This window comes from Salarias fasciatus, chromosome 11 (assembly GCF_902148845.1).
Source record: "Salarias fasciatus chromosome 11, fSalaFa1.1, whole genome shotgun sequence".
Lineage (NCBI taxonomy): Eukaryota > Metazoa > Chordata > Actinopteri > Blenniiformes > Blenniidae > Salarias > Salarias fasciatus.
Genome location: NC_043755.1, coordinates 2,863,708 through 2,888,986, shown reverse-complemented (window position 1 = coordinate 2,888,986; position 25,279 = coordinate 2,863,708). Strand labels below are relative to the sequence as shown.

General features: G+C 44.2%; 2 protein-coding genes across 4 annotated transcripts in view; both read left to right on the top strand.

Annotated features, from left to right (window-relative positions):
* The window catches only part of mindy3 (MINDY lysine 48 deubiquitinase 3), a 31,453-nt gene that overhangs the window by 3,889 nt on the left and 2,285 nt on the right, over positions 1-25,279 (top strand). For 2 of the 3 annotated variants that reach the window (XM_030102535.1, XM_030102537.1), the window contains exons 8-16: positions 95-168; positions 314-393; positions 594-664; positions 1,488-1,568; positions 8,593-8,665; positions 10,554-10,626; positions 12,397-12,484; positions 13,322-13,393; positions 14,159-14,416. In XM_030102535.1, coding sequence (XP_029958395.1) covers positions 95-168; positions 314-393; positions 594-664; positions 1,488-1,568; positions 8,593-8,665; positions 10,554-10,626; positions 12,397-12,484; positions 13,322-13,393; positions 14,159-14,308 — 762 coding nt within the window. In that variant the 3' untranslated portion in view covers positions 14,309-14,416. Of the gene's footprint in view, positions 1-94; positions 169-313; positions 394-593; positions 665-1,487; positions 1,569-8,592; positions 8,666-10,553; positions 10,627-12,396; positions 12,485-13,321; positions 13,394-14,158; positions 14,417-25,279 lie in introns of those variants that run through there. The other variant, XM_030102536.1, reaches the window with a different exon arrangement.
* The window catches only part of itga8 (integrin, alpha 8), a 41,007-nt gene continuing 33,216 nt past the window's right edge, over positions 17,489-25,279 (top strand). The window contains exons 1-5 of the mRNA XM_030102507.1: positions 17,489-17,693; positions 17,969-18,099; positions 20,746-20,846; positions 20,989-21,112; positions 24,837-24,898. Of these exons, the coding sequence (XP_029958367.1) occupies positions 17,497-17,693; positions 17,969-18,099; positions 20,746-20,846; positions 20,989-21,112; positions 24,837-24,898 (615 nt within the window). The 5' untranslated portion in view covers positions 17,489-17,496. The remainder of the gene's footprint in view (positions 17,694-17,968; positions 18,100-20,745; positions 20,847-20,988; positions 21,113-24,836; positions 24,899-25,279) is intronic.

The window sequence follows — 25,279 nt, the reverse complement described above, 5'->3', positions numbered from 1 at the left end:
CTAAATATATACATAGTCCCACTTTGTGAATGCCTTGCATCAATGTTTTGTAACTCTGAATAAAACTTGTTTCCTTCTGGTCCTCTCTGTTTAGGGCATAGAGAATATAAAAAATGAGATTCAGGACACGATGGAGCCTCTTATAGATCCAGTGCACGGCCATGGAAGGTAAAACCACACACACTTGCCTGTATCAGTTACACTGTCTGTCAGTGATTTATGTGAGGACATATTTCAGTCATGCTGTTTCATGTACGATATCTTATATTTTCTCTCCATTCACCCTTGATGTCTTTCTCTCTGCCTCCTGCAGTCAGAGCCTGGTGAATCTCCTTGTGACCGGCCATGCTGTCTCTAATGTATGGGATGGAGACAGAGAGTGTTCTGGCATGAGTAAGACTTCCCCGAAATGACACACTCAAGATGTGCTTGCATCTCCGTCAGACTCGCAGCATTGCTAGATTTTAACCATATTCCACAGAGCCTTGTGGTTCCTAAATTTCACATCGCTCAAAAACACAAGCCTTTGCCTGTTTGATTTTAATGATGTTCATAATTCGCGTCGGGTTCTTTTCTCCATCCTTTTCATGCAGAGCTCCATGGAATTCATAAACAAGCATCTGTTGGCTTCCTCACGCTCATGGAATCACTCCGCTACTGCAAGGTACAGACATATACACACCCTCACAACGTCTTTCAAATGTGCAAACAAAAGGCACACCAGTTGTTGAGTTTTTGTGTATAGAAGTGCGTCTGTGTACGTGTTTGAGGGTATTTTAATAAACTCTTAACAGTGTATATGGCGTGGAAGTCCCTTGTATAAACTGAGAGTAGAGCAAGTACTACTAATAAATAAACAAGTGCTCTGCACTACAGTGAAAGTTCTCGTGTGAAAACATGTTTGAAAAGCACAACCCCCACAGATTTTTTGGGGGGAAGTTGTGGTTATATACTGAGATGTACATACATTGTGGATTGATTAAACAATTGCCAACACAAATGAGAGACGGAAAAAAAAAGCTCAAGCTGACCCATGAACTCTATAAATTGGTTGATGGTAAGAAGGCAATTTGACAAATAACCAAAAGATCCTTCAGAGGGAGTTCAGAGATCGACTCAAACTGGATATGTGAATGCATTTTACAAAGAAATCCCATTAAAAAGGACTTTTACATCAGCGCTTGTTTTTTGTGCTTTAATGAAAATGTGTGATTGGATTTAGTTACTTGTAAGAATTTACTCTTTATCATTTATCGTTCATGAGTTGTTAGTTTAGAATGTAGTTTTTATATTGAAAATATGGAGGCATTTCACTACAACTACAGTATATTCTCTTTATGGTTTATAGAAGTAGTGTCATATCTATCAAGTACTGTTAAAAAGATATTGAACTTGTAATATAGACAAAAGTTTGTATTACAATTGATGAAAACAGATTCTCAGTTGTTGAGCTTTTCTTCTATTTTTTTGTACTGTGTGTGTTTTAGGTCGGGACTTTCCTCAAGTCTCCAAAGTTCCCTATTTGGATCCTTGGCAGCGAAACTCACCTCTCTGTATTTTTCACCAAGGCAAGTTCAATGTGCTGATCCACGCCAGAGCCAACACATATTTCACACACAGACACATAGCAGGTAACATAAGCCCATCTCTTCAACAGGTTAAAAAAAAAACCTGAGTGTGGTCGACGCTTCGCGGATTTCATATAGTGCAGGTCAAATAACAATGTGAAGGAACAAGCGAGGGGAGGGGAAAACCGTGCAGGAGATAGTCATATATGGTCAGCGCTGTTTCTTAGCCTTTCACCTATGAAGGGAGAAAAGAAGCAGAGTTTCCAAGAAAGAGCTTAACAAATGCAAATAAACACACACGCATGCAGTTGTCATCTGTCGTCTCATTTTCTCACACCAAAACTTCCAGCATTAGTTTCTCAGCCGTCAGTGATCGTATGCCAATGAATTAAGCCTCTTCACTTCAACTGAATTCTGAGCTTCCACTCATCAGCCTTGTCCTTGTACTGCTACATGTTTTTTGGATCAAGTTGAAAGAAACTAACATTTCCTGTCTGTTTACTTTGCATCTCAGGAACTGCAACACCTCCACTGATTACACCTACACTGACAAACTTGCCTTTTCTCCTGAAAAATCAAGTCTGAGATACTTGAGAAGTTAGCAGATTAGTAGGAAGTGTGATTTAAAATGACTACATCTATGGTTTCATACAGCCAGAGCTTGAGGAATTTTCCACAGTTCCTGGAAACGAGCTGCGAGATCTTTTTCCTGCAGCGTTAACTGAAATTCACAATTATGAACAATCATGCATTGATTCATAGACCACAAAATACAGAATGTTCAACCTGTTTGCTTCTGTAACTTTGAGAGAAAAAAACTTAAAGGTCGTAGTCTGAATTACATGTGGTTCACTCACTCAAGCACGGTTATCATCTCAATCAGTTAACATAATATACTGCATCACCGGACCCCGTGCACTAAGGCTTGCAGTTTCACTTGTTGCGAATCGATTTTCCCTGCTATTGAGAAAATGGCACCAGAGAAGCGGAAAAAGTCCCAGGCAATCATGTCCATCACAATGCCACGCCCTCAGTACACCATTGATTAAAAGCTCAGTTACATGAATGAATGAAGCTCAAGCCGGCCATGTGAGTAGATCAGATGTTGTCTCAGTGATGATCCAAAGTCTGTCGTCAAGCCCGCGCTGATGAATTACCAATTGCTCCAACTCCCTCAGCACTACTGGCATGTACATACACACACACACACACACACACACATATTCTAAAACACATGAAACCTAATCCTGATTAGCATTAGTGTGCGCGTGTGCATGTGGTTTCAGGTAAAAGAAGTTCCCTGAAGGGGAATGTGACTCCAAAGTTTTCATCTGGATGTATTTTCATCTGGTGCCTGTAAAGGCGTTAAAACACTGACGCCACACTGTGCCAGAAGTGATAGGTCCTACAGCTTTGAACCTCCGCTGAAAAAAGGGAAAACATGACGCAAGGCCGTTCTGCTGGTTGTACTCTCTCTCTCTCTCTCTCTCTCTCTCTCTCTCTCTCTCCCTGTGATTCTTTTTGATGTTTCAAGGAATCTGTGTTTTAGAGCTGATCGTAGCACGTTTTTAAACCTCTGTGAAACAAAAATACACTCTACCTGGTTATGTAGCTTTTAACTCTGATATGGAGCCATCCTCACAAAAGCACAGAACCTGATCCCTCCCTCTGATGTGTCAGTGGCTCCTTCTTCCTGCCACTGGGGACGGGTGTGTTTTCCCCCGAGTGGCTGTCGGTGTGTGACTCTGGCTTTCAGGCCATCAGCTTAATAGCATTAGTGTTTTTTTTTTTTTTTAATCTAATCTACCCACACAAAGGCCTTTTTGCCCTTTTTTTTTTTTTTTTTTTTTTTTTTTTTTTTTAGTCCTTACCCACCACCACACACACACCTTGTCCTCTGTTGTATTAATGTGTGTGTGTGCGCATTTGAAAAAACAGGGTGTGTATAATGGCATGTAAAAGGATCTGGTTTTGGACAAGAGTTTCTAAACAGTAGAAGGAGAGAACGGAAGGCAGATAGCTGGTCAATGGGATGGATGATTGATGAGACGTCCAGTGAGCTTAAAAAAGGATTCCTCCTTCCTTTCTCCACCGCTGTCTTTGAAGTCGCAGTCCACCCCAGTGTACAGTCGGTCAGATGCCCAAGTGGAGGATTCCTTAGCCAACCTCAGTCTACCTCTTCAGATTATTGGTCCCTCATGGGAAGGAAGGAGGAAGAAAGGAAGTCAAGAGGAAGGATGCGCTTTAAAGAGCAGTGTGGTGGTTACTCAGGAAAAGAGGTTTTGGGGTGGGGGTGGGGGGGGTTATCCTCCTGTGACATTTCTCATCACTCTGTCTCTGCCCTCACTGAGTGATGAGGTTCACAGGCTGTATCTGAGCTTCTCCAGAGAGTTACATGTGTGTGTTTTTGTGTGTGTAATGTGTACAGTAGTCGCGCTCAGGGTCAGTGATTTACTAGGAGAGGGAGCAGCCGCCATGGCGCTCCGTGTCCCTTAAGAGTCCGGCTTCTGTTTGCACTCACACTGAAAGTCCTTCAAGGCCGGTGAGGAGCAGGAACTGGTGTGTGCAGACACATTTACTGAAGGTTAGTTCCACTCACCCAGGCTTTATGGGTGTGATCATATACGTCACTTTACCACCCTACCCAGTGTGAAGTGAGAACAATGATTCAGGTTGTTCTTGTTCTTTTACAGTGAGATGAACCATTCAGAGCTCACTGCAAATTCACCTCATACACGGATTTCAGCCCCAGCCCATATTCTGCAGCTGTGATTCAGCTTAATTCACAGAGACTGTGTTTTCTTAGGGCCGGGAAACAAGCCTCTGGTTCCGTAACACGTCAGAATATCGCAAAAGTGATGGAAGTTAGGAACTCAGCAAGAAACATGTTTTTAAATTAAGAAAATTATTCAAGATGTTCGTCATGTGTGCAGCAGATGAACATAACGGTTCTCAGCGGGCAATGAAAATGTGTTTTTGCCTCCTACCATGTAACAAATGGAGAAAATTGGGGTTTAAAAAAAAGTGAATAGTACAAACACGCTGGTGCTGAAAATACATCATGTTGAAAAAAAGCATGCATAGATATAAGAATACAAGAATACAGATATAGCGCATATTCTAAAACAATGTAAATAGAGGTAGCTCAGTATAAAAGCCCAAATTTCATTGTTTTTTGTTTTTTTTTTTTCTTTTCCTCTCATCAGTAATTTGAGCATCACAGATAACATCATTATGTCAACACAATTCGACACGGTTGACTCGATGAACAATGTACTGAAAAAACACTTTAAAAAACGAGCGATGAATATTAAAACACTGCAGCATAAAAGTGGTTCTACAGCAGCCTCTGAATTTCACCCCATTAAGCAGGATTACGTTCCGATTTTTCACATGATCTGTGGGTGCGGGCCACCCGCAAACACAAAATAACAAAGCGGTGTACATTAACAGTCATTAATAATCGTTGACAGGTCAGACCAAAGGCCATTGTGCTTGCATAAAAGGCCATCTTTGTCAGGGTGTGTGCGCTGCATTATTCTCCCCCTTCCCCTGGGTGTTGGTCTCAGTTATGAGACCCATCATTTCGCTGTATAACTGCTCTCTGGTGTCTCGTCTCTTTTCTGGTGAGACGCGCTCTCGCTCATCAAGGACAGTTGTGTAAACCACAACTTTGTTTTCACTTTCACACGTGAAAAACACACCAACCTGAAAGAGAAAAACAGCATTCAAGCGTTTTCTCAGTAAGATGCAAAGATTTTTCTTTCTTCATGCGAAATTTTTGTAGTCCGCGATAAATAAATACGATCAAGAGCGCCGCACGCGGTTTCTCTGTCCTCCCTCCGCCCGTCATGTAGCGAGGCTGTCGGGACCTGCTGGGAACAAGGCGGGAGACACTGACCGGGACCCCGGCTTTGTTGTTTGGTAACCGATCCCTCCAGACGCACTCTGTGGCCACTCAGAGCCTCTCAGTCGGCACAATGGCTCTTTACGTGAACCGGAGGAAAAGAAAAGAGGGACTGTAGTAAAGTGCTATGCCTGTCTGTCTTACCTGAAGTAGCGACTACCTGCATGTGGAGATAAAGGCTGAAAAGAAGGAATGTAGGAAGAATGGGACAAAAAGTCAGACTGGGAGGGAAGGAAATACTCCAGAGCTGGAGTACCCACTCAGCTCAGGAACATGGAGGTGAAAAAAAAAAAAAGGAAAGGGGGTAATTTGGACAAGGGAAAGAATGAAAGAGGAAGAGGGCCTGGAGGGCACGACTTCTCAACCTAAAAGAGACTCTCAGTCTGGTGAGCAGAGTTTAACAAAAGTGCAGAAGAAGAGAGGTGGAGGTTCAGACAGTGGCCCGCTTCCATGTGTCCGCCAGGCTTTGTCTTGGAGAATATGATGCAGGAAATCTGGCCCGATAATGAAATGTGATAACCCACATCTACTCTATAGGGCCGTGCATAAGTTATGGTTTGGAACGAGTTTGAATCTGTCACGTGAATCAAAAGACACTCCAGCCGACGTGTTGTAAAACATTTTTAGGCCATTTAAAGTAAGTGTGAAGGATTTGAGTCCAGTTTTTTTTTTTTTTTTTTCTTTTTTTCAAGAGCGAATGTTCTTCATTAGATTGTATGTTCAGGTTCTTGGGGTGTTGTGTGTGTTGTTCTTGCTTTGTTCCTTTGTGGTAGCTTGTTGTTGCTCTCGCAGAGGTCGAGGCAGAAAGGTCCAGGCTGCAGAGTTTGGAATGTGCTCCTTGATTTTTATAAGCCGTGCTTATGAAAACCTGGCTTCGGCGCGCTGCACTGTGTCATTTCACTTTGTCCTCGCACGTCCAGCGCCGCAGTTTAAAATGCTGTTTGTTTTGGTCGCAAGCCTCTCAGTCGTACAGACCATCACTCACACAAACACCGCGGGTCCGAGCGCACACAAACGTTACACTTACACACGCCTCCCCGCTGAGCGCGATGGCTGCATGACTTGTTTTCCAACTCAGCAGCATCTTCCTCAGGCCTCTAATAAAACACAGATCAAAGACAGCCATGCAGACCTGTCATCACACACACACACACACACACACACACACACACACACAATTGCCAAATTTCTGCTGCCTTTATCCACGTCTGTGTGCACGAGCCGATGTTCCCATGAGTCACGGTCTTTTCCGTCCTGTTCCGTCTGCCTACGTTGATGAGATTAACCTCAATGCTTTAGTTTTTTTATGCTGTTGATAACTATTAAGCTATTAGGCTCCTCAGATTTCATGCTGCAGCCTAACATTAATTAAGCCTCTCATCACTTCAGGGAAACACTGATGTTTCCTTTGTTAGGTCACACGGCAGTTTAACAAAGCAGTTCATGTTTTTTGATACCGAGATCCAGTCAACAAGCGGAGGAACTTTTCGCTCACATTATCCCTCCGGGATTCCTTGTCGACCCTCGTAAGTGAAACGCAGACATATCTTCCTCGTGACAAATCTGGTGTCAGATTTATGGAGCCAGTAATGTTAACACATCAGGCCCCGGCTATAGTTTATGTGACAGAACCTTGTGCGAGTGCCTGTTCGCCAGCGTGTGACTGTTTTTCTTTGCATCCGAAGAGGCTGCAGCTGGGAGTCATCTCGTCTTGATGTGTCCCCCTGAACCCCCTCTCCCTTTTCTCTGCGCGTACAGTAATAAGTGGACCATGAAATGTGAGCAGCCTGTGTGGATCTGAGGCTCAAGCTTTAATAAAGGCCGGGCTAAAGGAGATGAGCAGGGTTCATTTGCTCTCCCAAAATGTTGTTTGTCCAGTGATTCAACTGTTGCCTGACCATTTTGTACATGCTTGTATTTGTCTGTGTATGTAAAATATTCAAGATGAAAAACTATCCATTTGAGACATATATTTTATTCTATTTTCGAAAGTCTTCCTTGAGCTTTTGTTCCTGTTTCTGTCCGCTTATTCGTGCAAAATATTTTCAAGGAACTGACACTCGCCCTTGCACTTCTTATCAGTGTTTGCTTTCAACACGGCTTATCAGGAGCTGATCACTTTTCAGCCCTCAGGCTCACTGTGAGCTCCGGGCAAGATCTGACACCAAGTTTAAAATATCAAATGATGTTTTTAAACGAGATAAGACGATGCATGAGAAGATCCTTCTGTCCAATGAGATCTGATTCAGGTCTTTGGGTTTAAAGTATGAAAGGTTCAGTATGCCAAAAGCAAAGTCGTGCTTTCACCTTTATACACTTCCCTTGTCATTGCATGCAGTTGGCAGATTTTTATTCATTTATTTATTTATTTTTCTTTTGTGAAGTTAGAGGAATTGCGAATACATGGTAGACACTGATAATGTTTCAAGCACTGCAAGAGCATTAGAATGTCTCCGGTCGTGGAAAGACATGCAGCTTTAATCATGTGCAAAGTCCATCCTATAAGTCTGTATCTATTGAGCATAACTCTACATTCCTACAACAATGCTCGGTGTAAACTGAACCAGCAAACACTGTAGAACGCTGCAGCACTCGCCATCAGTCACTGGATGTAAGGCTTGATTTCCTGATTGTGTTTTTAGAGCATACACAAGCTGTCGGATTTTATCAGCAGATCAGTTAATAACCTGGTGGACTCTTGTGATTACAACAGTCCTCTTTATCGTACACAAACACACATGCATTCCCACACATGCCTCGTGTTCGGCTGTGCATCACACCCGCTGTGCTCGTAGCGCTGCGTGTAGTCATTATGCTGTAGTTTGCTGCGCATTAGTGCTGCTCGGTTCTGGCAAGAGCAATCACAATCTGCTGGTGGTCGGTGGATGATTGTCCCGTCCCTTCATCCACCGCACAGCTGTTCTGATGTTTCAGCGCTGATGAACCTGCATTCTCCCGTAACGTGATCTAAGTCCCCATCTCCTCCTGTTGCTATCCCTTCCTGTTTTCAGAGCTCGGACCCAAAACTTCATGTAGTGAATTTAAGATTTTAGATCTTTGTGTTGTCGTGAAAACATTAAAATGTTTTTTTCTCTTTTTCTTTCCGTCTTTCAACAGGAGATGTCACTTGTGGGTCCAGAGTCTCCTTCAGAACAGGCCAGGAGGGTGTTCCAGTCATTTGATCCTGAAGGTAATAAACAGAAACCACTTTCATCGCACACATGATCATCTTTTGTTCTCCTCCTTCCTGTTGTATTGACTTTCACAGACAACGGCTGGAACACAAGCTACACGAAAATCCTGGCACACAGATGTGTTTTAATTATTCCAAACGTTTACACACAAACAGAGGAAACAATGTCCTGACCCACTTTCTTCCCAGTTGAACATCACTTCCAGCACTTTCTTCTTCTCCTCTGTTGCTCTTGTCTTTTTTATTGTCTTCCGTCTGGAGTACAGGCATCTGTTTCTGTCCCATCATCTTATCTGTTGTTGTTTAGGTTAGTGGGTTCAGATCCTCCAACAGCTGAGTCAACCATCTTGCTTCGTCCTTCTTTTCCTCATTTCCCTAAACTTTTCTTTCCTGCCACTTGCAGGTGGTTGGGGTAAAAAGGCGACGAAAGGGCGCAGAATGACGCAGTGACAGCACAAAGCTATAGTAACGTTAGTTTGCGTCGTGGCAGGAAATGCGAATCTGTGTTAGAGCGCAGTGTGAGATGTTTCACAGCACTCTAAGAGAAGTAAAAGCACTGAAATTAAACATTTAGTTTAGCAGAGTGAAAACTATGACAGTGTAAGAGAGAGGGAAGAGGCGTCAGGAGTCGCTCTCCAGACGCCAGAGTGCATGATGTTACCGTCACTTAGAGCTGTGGAGTGTTCAGATGGGAAACGGCGAAGTGTCAGTTTCATACTGTCATATTTATGCAGCTCTGCGTCCCTGTGAACTCCCATCATTCACTGCTGGGTTTGCAGGAACATGTGCTCATTTGTAAAGCACTTTCGGCGCGCGGTGCACTCAGTGTTGCCGAGATATAAACCGGACCAGTAGAGAGAAATGTCGGCTGCTCCAATGTCAACAAGCATGTAAATACGACTGTCATCTGATTATTTCTTCCATTATTCTCTTCCTGCTAAACAAAGCACCACTTTGGTTGTTGTCAAATCCATTTCTGCCACCATCTCCCAGGACGGCCTGCGCACCATATGGATTTTATTTTTTTACACACACACACACACACACACACACACGCTGGCTAAAGTGGGTGCACCCACAGACCTGAAAGCACACGCATACACACTTGCAAGGAGAATGTACTGTACACAATACATGCAGCGGTGTGTACAACAGTCATAAATCTGTCTCTGTCACAGTGTGAGTCAGCTCAGCTCCCTGTGCTGTGGAGGGAAAAAAAAAAAGATCCAGATGGATTCATACACACTGTAGTGACTCACAAAATATACACGGTCAGAAACCCACGACCTCAGCATGTTCCTCAAGAATTGTTTGTCATTGTCCGTGCGCTGTGATTTGTGCTCGTGTGCGTGCCCTCTGCGTTCGACTGTCACACCGTCAGTTGTCACTGTAGAAGAGTAACGTCCGGTTCCGAAGAAGCACGACTGACTTGCTTGAGAGCGGACGAGCGCCGGGCTCGTCGGTTAATCTTCCTCACAACGCACTCGGGGTTTCTGTGTGTATCTAAACAACAGACCACACATGCTCGCATGCTGATGTTTAAATGACACAACCTGCGTGTGCCCGGCCAGACAACGCTGGGTGAAAACACATGTTAGTGTTTAAAGCTTCTCTCAGGTAAAGCAATCATCATGGTCAAGGAATGTAGGTCAGAGAGGACAGGCTAGGTGTGTGTGTAAACTGTGTGTGTGTGTGTGTGTGTGCAAGTTGTGTCAGATGAGTTCATCGCCCAGGGCCTGTGATGTAAATAGTTCCCGTGCCGTGTGTGTGTGAGTGAAAGACTCGTCTGATTTTCAGTTAAGGTCAGTTCTTTGTGTTTTGTTGCCAGTTTTTCTTTATGTCTTTCTCTGCCTCGCTCTCTCTCTCTCTCTCTCTCTCTCTCTAGATAATGGCTTCATCCCAGAATCTCTGCTGGAAGATGTGATGAAAGCTCTTGACCTTGTCTCGGAGCCGGAGTAGTAAGTGCTTGCATGTTGTTCAAGGCTGCGTGTGTGTATGTGTGTGTGTGCGTGTGCATGAGGCACCTGTAGAGCTTCTAAAGTTCTGGCTTATAAGTCACGGCCAGGCCAGGTCAGCACCTCGTGCTCATGTTTCACTACAGGCTACTATAAAGCGAGAGTAGAGAGAGACCACTATAAAAGCTGAGAAAGAAAGAAAGTCAGAAACGGAGGCTTAAAGGGGGAGATCATTAACAGCAGGAAGACAGACTGAAAGATTGAGGAAATGCTTTAAAGAGCCGCTTCAAACAGAAGCACGTTCTCCTCGGAGCAACCGTAAACCCTAAATGCTATGGCCGTGAGCCTTGCCAAATAACTGGACCACTGATCTGGTCCACAGATCCCCAGATGGCCGATAGATCACAACAAAACAGCAAACTGTGGGGAGACTCCCAGTGCAAAGAGGCGAGACTCATTCCTGACCGCGCAACAACAGAGGGGGTTTTGGTTTTTGGTTTTTGGTTTTTGTTTAGAGGGAGGGCCAGGGATTTCTACACAAATAAATAAAATTTAAGTCTAAACTTTTTTCATTCACTGGGGGGAAAAAAAACAAATCAATAGAAGTATCTAACAGTTTGAGTCTCATGAGCCCGAAGCGTCAGTGTTTCCGTTCATCCTCAGGCCTGTGACAGTCAGCTGCTGTCGTCTGTGGTTGATCCGCCGCGCAGTGAGGGTTTATGGACACTGGTTGTTTGCAGTTGTAAACAAGGCCTCGTGACTCTTATCATTTTCACTATTGTAATTTAATATCAGAAAGCCAAAATAGAATGAGATACTGCTTTTTTACAGTGTCTGTTTTTTTTGGTCAGACCCATTAAATTGGCATTCATGAAATCCGCTGTCTTTGGGACCAGGGAACCTAAACTGCAAAGAAAAGAACATTTTTCCCACATGTGCTGTTCTACTTTATTGATTCAACGTTGAAATCATCGATGAGTATTCACTTTTCTTGATGCACCGACGAAAATATCAGCTTTCTGTGTAAATCCTTTGAAAGTCAAGATGCAGAAACATGAAACAGAGCTGACATCATGGAGTAAAAGTGGTTTGTTTAATGTATTATCTTCATGCTCCGCTATGTCATTTCCAGTATTACAGAATGACGTGTTCAGAGCAAAACTCCCCGGACCCTTTTCACTCACTGCCTCTTGTCCATATAAGATGTTGTATTGATTCCTGCGACCATGTGCTGCTCATTGCAACCGTGCAATCTGCGTACGGTGTAAAGAATAGTGATCAATGACACCTCAGCGGTTCCTACATGCCATCCTGCTCCAATTCTATTTATAACAATCAGCAGATGATAAAATAATCATTCTCCTGCATGTCTGTCTGGGCACAGCTCACTCGGTTCTCTCCACTCTGCCTTAAAAGGGCAATCTAACCAGATCTTTTTTTTTGTTTTTTATCGCTCAAGAATAATAACGCTGATCCAACACGTAGGAATGTCTGGACAGAGGTATATTTAGTCGAGCCACTGTACTCATGAAAACCTTAGCACGCTCACACAAACAGGCATCATAAATCCACTTATTTGCTTCATGCCACACACACAAAAATTCAAAGATGTTAAAAGATTTGTGTTTTTCTCAGGTTTTGGTCTTGCTCATCATTGAGTCTGTTTGTTTTTTGTTTTTTTGTTTTAATATAAATTCCTCTACATATTTCTGGGTTTGTTTTTATCTGCTCACTCTTGGCTTCCTTCTCGTCCGTGTTTCTGCGGCTTGTCAGCGTCAGCCTGGTGAAGAGCAAGCTGGATCCAGAGAGCCTGGGAATCATTCTCCTGGGCCCGTTCCTGCTGGAGTTCTTCCCCGACCAGGTATGTGTGTGTGTGTGTGTGTGTGTGTGTGTGTGTGTGTGTGTGTGTGTGTGTGTGTGTGTCTGAAGCTAAACTCCACCTCCACACACCGTATGATAAATACTCATCCAAAAAAAAAATCCATATCACAGTCAAAACATGTGGAGAAGCTGTGTACACACACACGGTTGACACTAACCAAATTCTGTTGTAACGAATCAAAGCATTTTGCACCCAAACATTCCTGTGGCGTCTCATGTGAAGCGTGTGCGTGTGTGTCCACCATCATATGACGCTGCTTTGCTGAGGAGTTTACAGAGAGCGGTGAGATGCTTTCATGAGGCAGACAGAGGGGGAGATAGAAGCGAACTGTGTTAAAGTGATCAGGGCTTCAGGGACTCACCAGAGGAATGGCCCCAAGCCGCAAAGAAATTATACTACCATTAGCCAACTGGACACACACACTCAGACACACGTGGGATTGGGGCGCGGGTTAGAGTTTCATATATCGGCGCATAAACAGGAGAAGCTGGACACGCTCGTAGACAACGCACACTATTAGCTTTCTGCACCTTCAAGCCAAAGTCACTGGAAGTGTTTTGGCTCACTGTCATTGCTCAAACATTTTTGTAGTGCTGACTGTTTTTGTGGTAATCTCAGATGGGCTTTGTGTTGCACAAATACACACACGTACACTTAAACCCACTACCTGGGGTTTTTAGTGTTTAGCTTCGGTTTCAGGGAACGATTTGGCTGCTTGACTTCTTGGTTTGCAAATGTTCTGCCTCTTTGGTTCTTTATTTCTGTCTCTCAAACAACATATCGTGTTCTTCACTCCGCTCCCTGGCTGTGTTTCAGGATTCAGGAATCCCAGACTCATTTCCCGTCTACCACTACAATGGGCTTAAACAGTCCAACCACAAGGAGAGGGTAAGACACTCTTTCATAGCCAGGCTTTTCTCATAGTAACTAATGATGGTGGCAGCCTGTCCTCCTCTCCATCTCTTCTCCCAATTAACCGTCGTCTCTCTCCGTCGCCGTGCGCACACACACACACACAGCTGGAGGCGGCCAGCCACTCCAGAATAACCAGAAGTCATTGCGAGCTTAATATGCTGTTCATCTATCCCTAAAAACTCCTGGCTGAGCCTCGTATTTCTCCGAGTCATTCCAGCAGAGCCCGCCGTCAGCAGGCCCCCCGGTGATAAACGGCCAAACGCGGGCCTATTAAGCAGACTCAGTTTGATGGATGATTGTCAGCGGATGTCATCAGCGGCTCCGCACGAACCTGCGACTCAGGAATATCACTTCCTCCATCCGTCAACATTTCCCAGTCTGTAAAATTACTCCTTTTTTTTTTTTTTTTTCCATGCTGCTACCTGAAATTATAGAAATGGCACCACATGTGTGCCCACACAAAAGTGCACGCCCACACATGCGCTCATGGCGGCACGGCGCCTGAAAAGCCCGTGATGGCATTTCCATTCCCGTAGCCTCCAGATGGGAATACCAGACCCTGCTCCGACAGCGGCCCTCTCCGCTGACTCGTCTGCGAGAAGGTTTTGTATACTTGCATCTCCCCCTTTTACGTCTCACCCCTGACCTCTCGACAGGAAGTGCCGGCGAGGAGCCGAGCTGCACGAATTGATGCGTTTTCGTTGCCGCCGGTTGATTTGTGTGCTCCCGTGCCCTCAGGTGGAGTACGTCGAGGGGACGGCTCTGGTGCTGGGTTTTGAGGACCCCATGGTTCGCACGGACGACACGCCGGTGAAGCGCTGCCTACAGACCAAGTGGCCCTACATCGAGCTGCTGTGGACCACCGACCGCTCCCCGTCGCTCAACTAGACACGCACACACACACACACACACACACGCCCCTTTACAGCAGGCTACAAAGACTGAGACACTAACGACACATTCGAATGAGAACAAGACAAAAAAAAAAAAAAAAAACAAACCGACACAAAAAATGCACGCATTGGACAAACATTCAAACCTCTGGTCTGATGATTCATCGTCTCTCACACGTTCCACATAGATGCATCACCTTTCCGGTTCATGCTATTGTCTGTTCACCACGGCTTGTTACTGACACGCAGGATGTATATGATGCGATTATCTAAAAGAAGGAGAACAAAAACTGAGTGACTGTTTATTTTTACATCAGCTCTGTGCCGACACCTCTGCTATAGAAACAGCAAGGAACTGCTGAGGTCAGTTTGGTTCAGGAAGATTGTGTCGCCTCGTCACACACTGAACCACGTTTCGAGCCAGTTGACTGTGATACACTACTGTTAATACAGCTACAGGACTGTTTGAGGGAAAACCTACCAAAGCCTTCCACATATGACAACACACACACACCCACACACACACACATGCACAGTCACTCCCACTGCTAAAGAGTTTACAGCGTAAAGGGACCAACCCAGACGCACAGATCTGGGGATATGAGCGTAAGGTTTTCCAGTGTTTGAACCAAGGTGAAGCTGGTTTAGGTGCTCGGTGTGTGTGCGCGCCCGCTGCGCACTACACTAGGATGTTGGCCAAGTGCTCATGTATTTATTATCACGCTCAAAGGTTCTGGAATAAACACTTTTTTTTTGTTGAAAAGCTGTGTGGTTTTTGTAGCCTTAAATATCACAGACATTTGCCTCATGTGTGTCCTCGTCCTGATAAATATCATGTCTCGAAGCAGCGTGGAACAGACGAGTTTCAGATGTCCGCGAGCCGTGTGGAGTCTCATCACTAAATCACACACACTTGTCTTTTTGGATCCCCAGAGAGGCACGATGTTGTCGAGTAAATCTGCAAATCACTGGAGTGCCCCTCAGAAAACAGAAAATAATCCTCTTAAAACAGAAAATGATATGTTTTGGTTTATTCTTCACCAGCGTTTCTCAAAGGAAGTGCAATGAAACAGTTACATTGATAGTGGTTTTTATAAGGCTCCTTAATGTTTATGAGTGTTTTTGGATTGAAATTGTGTGTTTTTTTTTTTTTTTGTGTGCATTCAAGCTCTAAACAAGTCTGATTTGGGCACTTAGTGCAGATTTAGGATAAGCATTCTCCATGTTAATGTTTTTAATGTATGTGTATGTGTGTTGGTCTGCAGGTAATACTTGTTTGACTTTGCATCTGGAATATTGCTGGGTTGTGTGTCTAATGGATTTGTCTAATGGAGAAAGGATGTGGGCCTAATCTGACAGAACACTCCACTTAACAATTTCCTTAAAGAGAGAGAGAGAGAGAAAGAGACATTGGGCGCTGCTTGCAGCAAATAAACCCCTGCTGTTCCCTCTTCGTAATCAATCCAGAATGACCTGCAGTAAATCTGTGATCAGAAGAAATTGGCAGGCCGTCAACATTCAGCCCGAACGGCATGAGGGCAAATGAGTGTATTCCTGGAAATGCGATATGTGTGAGAGTTTTTATTGGACGTAAGACAGAAGCTCTGAGACTGAGCTGCATTAAAACGCTGGCTGCATGCTGAAATGTGTCACGTTAGAGGGAAACAGGACAGAGCAGGAATAAGTCTGCTGCCCACACAATTCATCATCCTACCGCTTTCTTTTTTCTTCTTTGAGGACAACCTAAAAGAGCGTATCTGCGTCTGTGTGTTCATGTTCTGTACTTTCTTTCTTCTGTGCTCATCTCAGATTTGCATCAGTGGAGCTGAAGTAAAACAGACCCGCTCCCTCGGTCACACGCCGCTGGGTTAAGATGTGTAGAGATCAAGCCCATGTTGGTGAAATTAAAGATAAAGGGAAATATGGATGAACGGGATTAAACCGGAGGGTACAGGGCAGGTGGGTTGAGCGAAGGTGAGGAACTCCCTCACCTGAGGTCAAGGTTGTCCCTCTCCTCCCGCACTGGCTTTACCTCACCCTCTCACCTGGTTTCCATCAAGTCTGGACTGAAAACACTGCAATGCCACAGTGACGAGCTCTGGTTCTGTTCCACTGCAGTTGATTCCACTTTAAGCTTGCCTGTGGTGGCTAACTCATCACTAATGTGCCCATAAAATGTTTGTTTAATTAAAACACGCTCACCACATGACAGACAGGAGATTGGAAGTGGGCGCATCCTGGAGCTTTCTTTCCGTTTGACACGCACAGGGATTTATTTTTAGTTTTGTTTTTATGGCCAGAAAGTTATGCTCAGAAGTGCGCTGAACTGAATTTGAAAACCTTCCTGCTCTGGCCTGTCACCTCTTGTAAAACAGTTTTCCATGGCAGGATATTATTTTCAGAAGAGGAGAAGTCCGTTACCTCTGTGGTTTTAGGGGGGAAATCTCTTAGCGTTGAGTGAAATGGGATAGACTGCCTAAAACTTACACATGCACCTTAAGGGATTCCTACTGAGAGCCGACATAATAATTACTGACATAATTACAAGTGATTATTCTCAACGGAAGGAAACGCAACCTCATTTATTGGCGAGTTTCACTGAGAGAGAAAAAAAGTTGTTTTAATGCAACATGCACAAGTCTATCCGCTCCCGTGTGGCAGTAAAAATGTATGAGACAGATCGGAGGGATACATTTCAACTTTTTAAAATCTTATTTATTGATCCGGGACGAACAAATGTGCCATAATGGATCTGTGACGCGCCATCCAATTGCGCGCTAAGATGTGGTTTTGAACTGTGTGTGTGTGAGTGAGTGTGTGTTTGTAGGGGGTAAGGTTTTGTGCAGTGGGCGGGGGCGGCCCAGGGGCAGACCTGCCGCCGCTACTGCTGCTTTCAGGACCTCCAGGGTGTCCGGACGCACTTCTGGAAGAGGGAGACGCAGGGCGCACGGAGCGGCGCGCAATTGGCGCGCCTAAACCCAAGACACAAAGCAGCAAACTCCCCTCACCTGGACAGGACTCTCTCTCTCTCTCTCTCTCTCTCTCTCTCTCTCTCTCTCTCTCTCTCTCTCTCTCTCTCTCTCTCTCTCTCTCTCTCTCTCTCTCTCTCTCTCTCTCTCTCTCTCTCTCTCTCTCTCTCAGTCACTTTTGGGACTGGAGCGCGCAGTTCGCTGTTGTCTGGGGATGATGGAGCGCGCCCGGGACTGTGTTTCCTCCGCTGGGATGTCCGCGCTGGGGCTGCTCTCTGTGATCTGGCCGCTGCTAAGTGGAGTTTGGAGTTTTAACCTTTACGCGGAGCATCCCACGGTTTACAGGGGACCCGATGGGAGCTATTTCGGATATTCCGTGGACTTCTACCAGGCTACGAGCGACAGCAACACGTGAGTGGCAAACGTCCTGCAAAACTTCTGAGATTGAAGTACATCTTTTCAAGTGCACTCAGCTTGGATCACTTTAATAGACCGCAATGGAATAGTATAAAGATGTTGTGAGATGGGATAATCAATGGAAAGACAAGATATAGTCATTTCAGTGGAGCAGGATGGACAAATAACTGTTTAATTTATGGAAAAGTGGGGGAAATGACATGAATGAGTGTGTCAAATCTGCATTGTTTGCATGTACCTTGGTTTTTTTCCCCCACTCTGCCCACCAGGATCAGTGTGTTGGTGGGGGCTCCCAAGGCAAACACCACCCAGCCCGGCATTGTGGAGGCTGGAGCTGTCTACTACTGCCCCTGGCCCGGACCGCCTGACAGCTGCAGACAGATACCTTTCGACAATTCCAGTGAGTTACCCAAACTTTGTCGAAAATGACTTTTTTCTTTCTCTCTTGGATAAGATAAGTATGTGGCAGATGCTCCGGGCTCTGGTTGGCCTCTGGAGTTCTCAAAAGATGTGCAAAGGATGAACTCTCACAGACACATGCTCACCGTTATGAGTTTTTATGTTGGAGTGAATAACCGAAATGAAATTTTACAAGCCTTTATTTCACTTCAGATGGATCCTCTTAAAGCCATAGGTGGCCCCAGATGTTGCTCAACTTGGAACCGTTTTGTAACCTGTGTGTCTGGTTTGAGTGTCCACATGAGCTGGCACATGTGTTCCTGCATGAAAAAGTGAGATAAGCCATATGGATTTCATCAGCTTCAACCAACCAAACAACAACAAAAAAAGTGCCTTCTGGATTTGCAGTGCATGTCTGTATTATGTTGATGAAGGGATTGAACGTTTTATGTTCCGTGGTAGTTGTCCAATCAGCCTAGATTTGTTCGTGTTACGCGGTGATGCAGACTTTCCAAGGCAGCGTGCGCTCAAGAGCTCGATCTCCAGAACAAGTGAGAGAGCGAGCGAGAGAGGAGGGGGGTAAACTGTATGCACATGGGAACTTAGTTCCCCTGCAGAAGAAAAAAAAAAGAACTGGGTGAGGTCTGCTTTTTATTAGATCTTGAAAATGTATCCCCGACTCCCTTTACCCGCCTCTTGTCCCGTTCCCCATCAGATTCCCATCCTCTCTCTTTTTTATGAGGACCTCCATCATTATTTGTGAAGACCACAAAAAGAAAGCGAGAGGAGAGAACGACCTGCTGCTGGCTTTGGTCATCTCGAGGCGGAACGATGCGAATATGCTTCAATGATAGACCGCAGCATGGACGTTGAACAGATCAGAGGAATTAGGACGATGGTTCCGCCGTGTTATAAACTTTCCCCATGCCATGCGAGTGTGTATCAGCTGCTGTCGGCCACCTGCTGATGAAGAAATGAAAGCACTGATCAGCCGACACGACGTCAGGCCGCACAATGATGAGGGTGAAACTCCACAGTCAGGAGAGTTTTCCTGCTTCTCATCTTAAAGTTAATCACAGTTATTCCTCCTCGAAGGGTTACTTTCAGTGTGAAGTGTTTGGGGGTTAATTTCAGGTTTGAGGGATGGAGGGATAAACGTAGCAGGGCAAATATGTGTGTGAAATCGTGCGCATGTGCGTATCTGTTCAGCACAGTGGGCATTTATCCACAAGGGGTGATTGATGACGGTGGCCACAGTGGATATTTCTAGAGTTACAGTAGAAACACTTCACAGGTATAAACCTGACTGGGAAACTCAAGCACACACTCTCACAGGTACACACACAGAGGCAGGCGCATCTGAAGCCGATGTATGGACATTAACCAGGAGAGTGCTCGCAGATGCTCGCCGTTCGTGAGTGTGCAAGAATGTGTGTGTGTGTGTGTGCATGGCTTCAGTGACACTATGCAGATGTTGTCAGGTCGTGGCAGTGAAGCGGAGGAGGAGGGGGGGGTGTTGATATGTTATCTCAGATTAATGATAGACAGCACATCTTTGAAATCAATGGGAAAAATCTGCCAAACTAATGGAACTCCACTGCTTTAGGGTCATGTCTTTTCTTCTTTTACTTCTCCAAGATGCTCCAGTGGGTGAATATTTAGAAGCCTGTCCACTGGCACATGTGGCACAATGCTTCATGTACACAAAGAAATGACTTTTGGGGGTTTTTTTCTGTTGTTTCGTCAGGAAAAACATCACTATTGGCTGAAGGTTCAGACTTTTGTGACTTCCCAGTATATTAACGTAAAGTTTGAACATGTATTCCTCTCTTATCCACCATTTTTACAGTCTGTGCTCAAAAACGAAAAAGTCATGTATGAGCATTTATTAAATTTACATTGTGTGAAAAGACTGAAAAATGCTAATTCAAGCAAATCCTTATCTCTTTAAAGGATTCCCTGAACTCCCTCTTAGAAGACGAGAAAGACTTATAGAGACAGAGAACTAATAACATTGAAGAGTTAAAAAATGGACCGCACACCTGCCTTTCTGACTGTCATGAATCTGAGTCTGTGTTTGCTGAAGAAGGAGGTGTTTAATGAGTGAAGATCTGCACATGAAGACCAGCTGGTCCTTAACACCCAACATATCTCCGACAGACCAGAGATAAGCACGCACACACATATTCTCTGGAAATCTTCCCCCTTTATTGTGATTCCACTGAAATACTAAGACTGCGGTTTGTGTGTGTGTGTGTGTGTGTGTGTGTGTGTGTGTGTGTGTGTGTGTGTGTGTGTGTGTGTGTGTGTGTGTGTGTGTGTGTGTGTTAGACTCGGTCAGAACGTGAGTCTGCTATGTGTTGTTACTTTTTATGAGGAAACCTCAGAGTGAGAAAAAGCCTCCATATCCTGACAAGTGTCTGTTTCTGGGGGGCAAATGGTGTTTTGATGTGTGTTATAGGCCTGTTTAAGACTTTGCCAGCGATTCTTGTGAGGACAAATGCTTTCCGTGCTCACACATTACAGGCCTGGATCCACATTACCATCGTCAATATCTGCTTTTACTGCCAGCATTATAAAATGTCTCCTCGATTCTTCTTTTTTTATGTCTTTTCCACTTCCTCTCTCCCTCTTTTTCTTTCTCCAGATAACAGAATGATTAAGGTAAACGGGACCAGGGAGCCTCTTGAGTTTAAATCACATCAGTGGTTTGGAGCATCAGTCAGAACACACAGAGGAAAAGTGGTGGTGAGTTGACATCCTGTCAAATAATCGGAGCGCTCCACTTCACCATGCAGACTTTGCCCCATCCTTCTTCTTCTTCCTCTTTTCCTGAAGAAACGTGTGTGAGTCATTCATTTTTCACTGTGCGCATCCTTTTGTCCTGCAGGCCTGCGCTCCTCTGTACCACTGGCGGACGGTGAAGATCAGTGCCGAACAGGAGCCCGTGGGGACCTGCTACGTCGCTGTCCAGAACTTCAGCGCCTACGCAGAGTACTCGCCGTGCAGGACCAGTGAGTCACACCTTCCCCCCCTCTTTTAGCTTACTCTTTTTCCTCTCCTGTCAAAATGAACTTCTTTCTTTTTATTTTCTCCGGTATAATATAACTCCCATTAAGGCATTTATGTTGGCTAAGAAAAAGAAAGAAATCCAGTTTGAAGTTCACCAAAAAACCCAAATTAACTCTGAATTTAATGTATTTTTAGAATGGGTTTTATTTGGCAGGGCTACATATCTAAGATTTCAACCTCCAATCAAACTCTAATTGTTCTGCTCATGGCAGCGGTGATCTGCGTTCCTATTCAGGGCGAGAGGAGTGACCTCCACCCCCGTCCGCCCCCCTCCGCCCCATCGTCTGGCTCGCTGCAGCAGTCGTCATCGTTTTCTGGTGACGTCATTCGCTGTGTGAAGCTGCCGTCGGTCACCGCATTACAAAAACAAATTCAAACTCAAAGCTGAAAGCAATTTACAGCAGGAAGTGCAGGACGAGACGTTTTTACATCTTTGATTTCACTCGAAAGATTTCAGCTGTAAAAAAAGAAGCGAAGTGATGTTGATCTTGTTATGCGCCAATTAAGCTGCTTCGTACTGTGTTGAAAGGCTTTTCTAACTGCACTCAGGAAGCAGATGTTGAAGAGAGAAATGGAACCAAGGGGACAAGTCCAACCTGATAGTATACTGCACTTGTCATATGCAGCCTCTTCATAATAATCAACCAAGCCAAAAAAGCATGATGATTAACATACTAAGTGAAGTATAACTAACTTTATTTCCACTTCGCAGTTTCAGAATTAAAGAGAAACACTGGTTTCAGGCATCTTTATTATCATGTCTAGGGTTGGTTACCATTAAAAACCTGAAAAGAAATGACTTGAGAGACTGCAAAAGTTCCTTTCAAACAATGAAATCCCAGTAGAAATTTTCAAAGAACAAGAACAACCGTGGAATACTTGATGTGGACTCAGGATGTACTTGTCATCCACATGTTTTCACAGCAACTCAAAGATCCTTCAACAGTTCATCTTTTTCTCTTCTTTCTGTCATCACTTCTGCATTTCAGGTTTACGGGACGCTTCTCAACACTTTTCAAACAATCCAAAATTTCTCTTTTATTTCCTTTCCTTTCCTTTCTTCTTCACTCCCCTTCCCTCCTGTGCATTCATATGAGGCACCGGCAGATTCTGATAAGAAGAAATGTTGGCTGTCAGGTGGCTCATGGTAAACAGCAGATAAAACAGGGCCGGTTTTTTTTTTTTTTCAATCCACTTCATCAAACTCTTACACACTGGCAGAGTTATACTCCCTCTCCAGTAATTGGTGCAGTTGTTAAAGATCTTTCTTGCTGTTTGCGCCAGCGCTGACTAATCAAGATGAGAATAATCACACTGTTAACTCAACTGTTCTCACGGGACGAATAACTCTGCAGCACTCTCTGGGCAGGAGGAGATTCCTTCTTCTTTCTTTCTTTTTTTTCCCTTCATTGAGTGTTTAAGCCTGCATTTTAGGCTCCCTGCGGTTTTTATACTTCATGTTAAAAAATTAACGTGCGACCACTCAGACTGACTCGACTCACACTCTTTATGTGTACTGATGCATCATCAAGCTTCACCTTAGGGTGCCACTAAACTCCAGAACAATATGGGTCTTCATAAATTTTGTGTTAATGCACAGTTAAATTTAGTAATCCAAACAGGGAAAAAACTCAATTGAAAATTTTATATGAATCTTTACTGGATGTTTGGAGTTTTTTCCTTGTTGTTATAGTATAATCTAAGAGGTAAACTTTCTACACTTACAAGAGTGTTGTACAATTGCATAATTTTGAAATTATTATTCACCTCACTATTCATTCTCCATGATTTAACTAGTCAACAGGTCGCTCACTGTACCACCTTGTGGTGCAAAGTAGTATTACAAGATTCATCTGGCTAGCTTGTTGACATTGGTAGATTTCTTTATGACATTCTGATGATTGTGTTTACCATATTTTGAAGACTACGTCCTTTTGTAATTCATTGACTGGATCAAAATATATTAATAGATGCCATCTGTCACCACTGGATGTCACTGTGTGACACCAGAATGCTGCTACAGTACAACAGAAAAACTTCAGTTCTGTATTTGACACAACATTGCAAAAAATAAGAAGCTACATTATAGAATTTAAACCAAAGGATGTTAAAGCTTGCATCAGAGATTAAAAAAAAAAAAAAATAGGCAAAGACAAAGAAGGTAAATCGTGAGCTAAAATACGATGACAGCGATAAAAAGTTCACAGATGGTTCTTGAAGAGCAGCTGCTGGCTGAAGTTTATCGGTGCAGTAAAATAAATGCACCTCATACACCAGAGTGATCTACATCCTGTTTTTTTTTTTTAACCTATTCGATGTATTTTGTAACAGATGCGATTTATACTGCGGTGCATCTTGTAGTCCAGAAGACACGGTTCATGTATAGCTGAAAATATCACATTCCATAAATCCAGGGTGGTACTGTATTGAAGGAAAGATGTGAGCGATAAAAGATGGTGAGCTCACTTCTTCTAAATCCGGCTTTCCTTCATTTCTAAAGCTCTTCATCCTCATGTGGCTCTAACTTCAGGCAGTCATTTGAGTCGGTTCATCAAATTTCCTGCATCTCCATCTGGAGCCCAAATGACTTAATTCTTTCATATAGTTTTTTGTGTGTGTGTGTGTGTGTGTGTGTGCGTGTGCGTGGTCAGTGTATTGTGAAGCAGTGGGTCACAGGTTCAAACCCTGACTGTGATCATGAGATTGTGCAGGTTGTGTCTTCAACCAAGACACTTTGCCACACTCGTTGCTCCCTCCAGGGACCGACAGGTGTTGCATTGTCGAGTGTTTTTGATTCATGATCAATACGCTGAGTGGCTCGTGGCGCATTCCGGCACCGAGTGCCTGCTTCACAGAAAAGGAAGGAAACTGCAACTCTTGCTGTGGTCAGATCTATTGCCAGACATTGTGCAGTGTATAGCTGGCTGAGGGCAGCAACACGTCACTAATGTGCACGCAATCACTTCTTTTTCCTGAGTTCCGTCAGACTTCAGTGGACTGGTGAAAAAGTTTGTGTACAACTAATCAAGCTTCTCATCAAGGCATCATTTCAGGGTGGTGTTTGGTTGTTTACTTGTTTTTGTTTTTTTCTTGTATAAACATTGAAGAGGAATACAGTGATCAATCACAACTCTGTGACCACTTGAATGTTTTTGTGTTTTAATGTTACGGCTGATCGGTGTCAGAAGTAGCCGTTCCTTTTTAGCTGCAGTCTAGCTTTTGAAACGTGGGTTCAGACAGAAGGGAGTTCAAAAACAGGAAGTAACGAATCGTCCCTGAGAGTCATTGTGTTTTTATGTCGATACTCTTTATGCAGTCTGTAGAGAGCGATACATAAAATACATTACGATTCTGATACTTTGACTCATGAGCTGGGGATTTGTCTGAGCTCACGTTCAATCGCAGAAAGAGTCGAAGAAATAGTGTCAGCAGCTTTCTGGACTTTATGGTTCCATAGTGGATGGAGACAAAGAGGCAAAGTTACATTAGGTGACTTCAGGGGATTCTTTGTATGTTTTGGCTGATGTGGGGAAACTTCTCCATGAGTCATTTTGATGAGCTGAAATAAAATGTTGGGATGTAATCAAAGCCAGGAGTGGGACTTTACGATGCCCGCTGTGGCGCTTGTCATGTTTTAATCTCTGCCCGTGTGTTTGTTGTTTCCAGATGATCCGGACCCGGAGGGACAGGGATTCTGTCAGGCCGGCTTCAGTGTGGATTTCACTAAGGTAAAGACTGCCGCAGCGATTCCGTGTTATTGTCTCGGCAGCCCGCTGCACACAGTTTGTCCCCCTCATAGTTTACACAGAGAGGTTTCAAACACGAGAGCAGCTTTCAGAGATTTATAGACGCAGGGAAGATGAGAGAGAACCGGTCCCTGGAGAAGTCTTCACTCCCGACGTGACCCACCAACTCCAATACAATAGATGGAGTGCACACATTCTTTGACTGTATAGTCAATATGAACTCTGACCTCTGTTTCATGGTCTATCTCTACCCTTCTGTACAGGAAGCTGTCATTCTCTGCAGGATGTCAACAAGCATGTCAGAAAGAATCACATGTGCAGGCAAACATACTAAGCTCCAGACATGAAAAGACCTCCTGCACA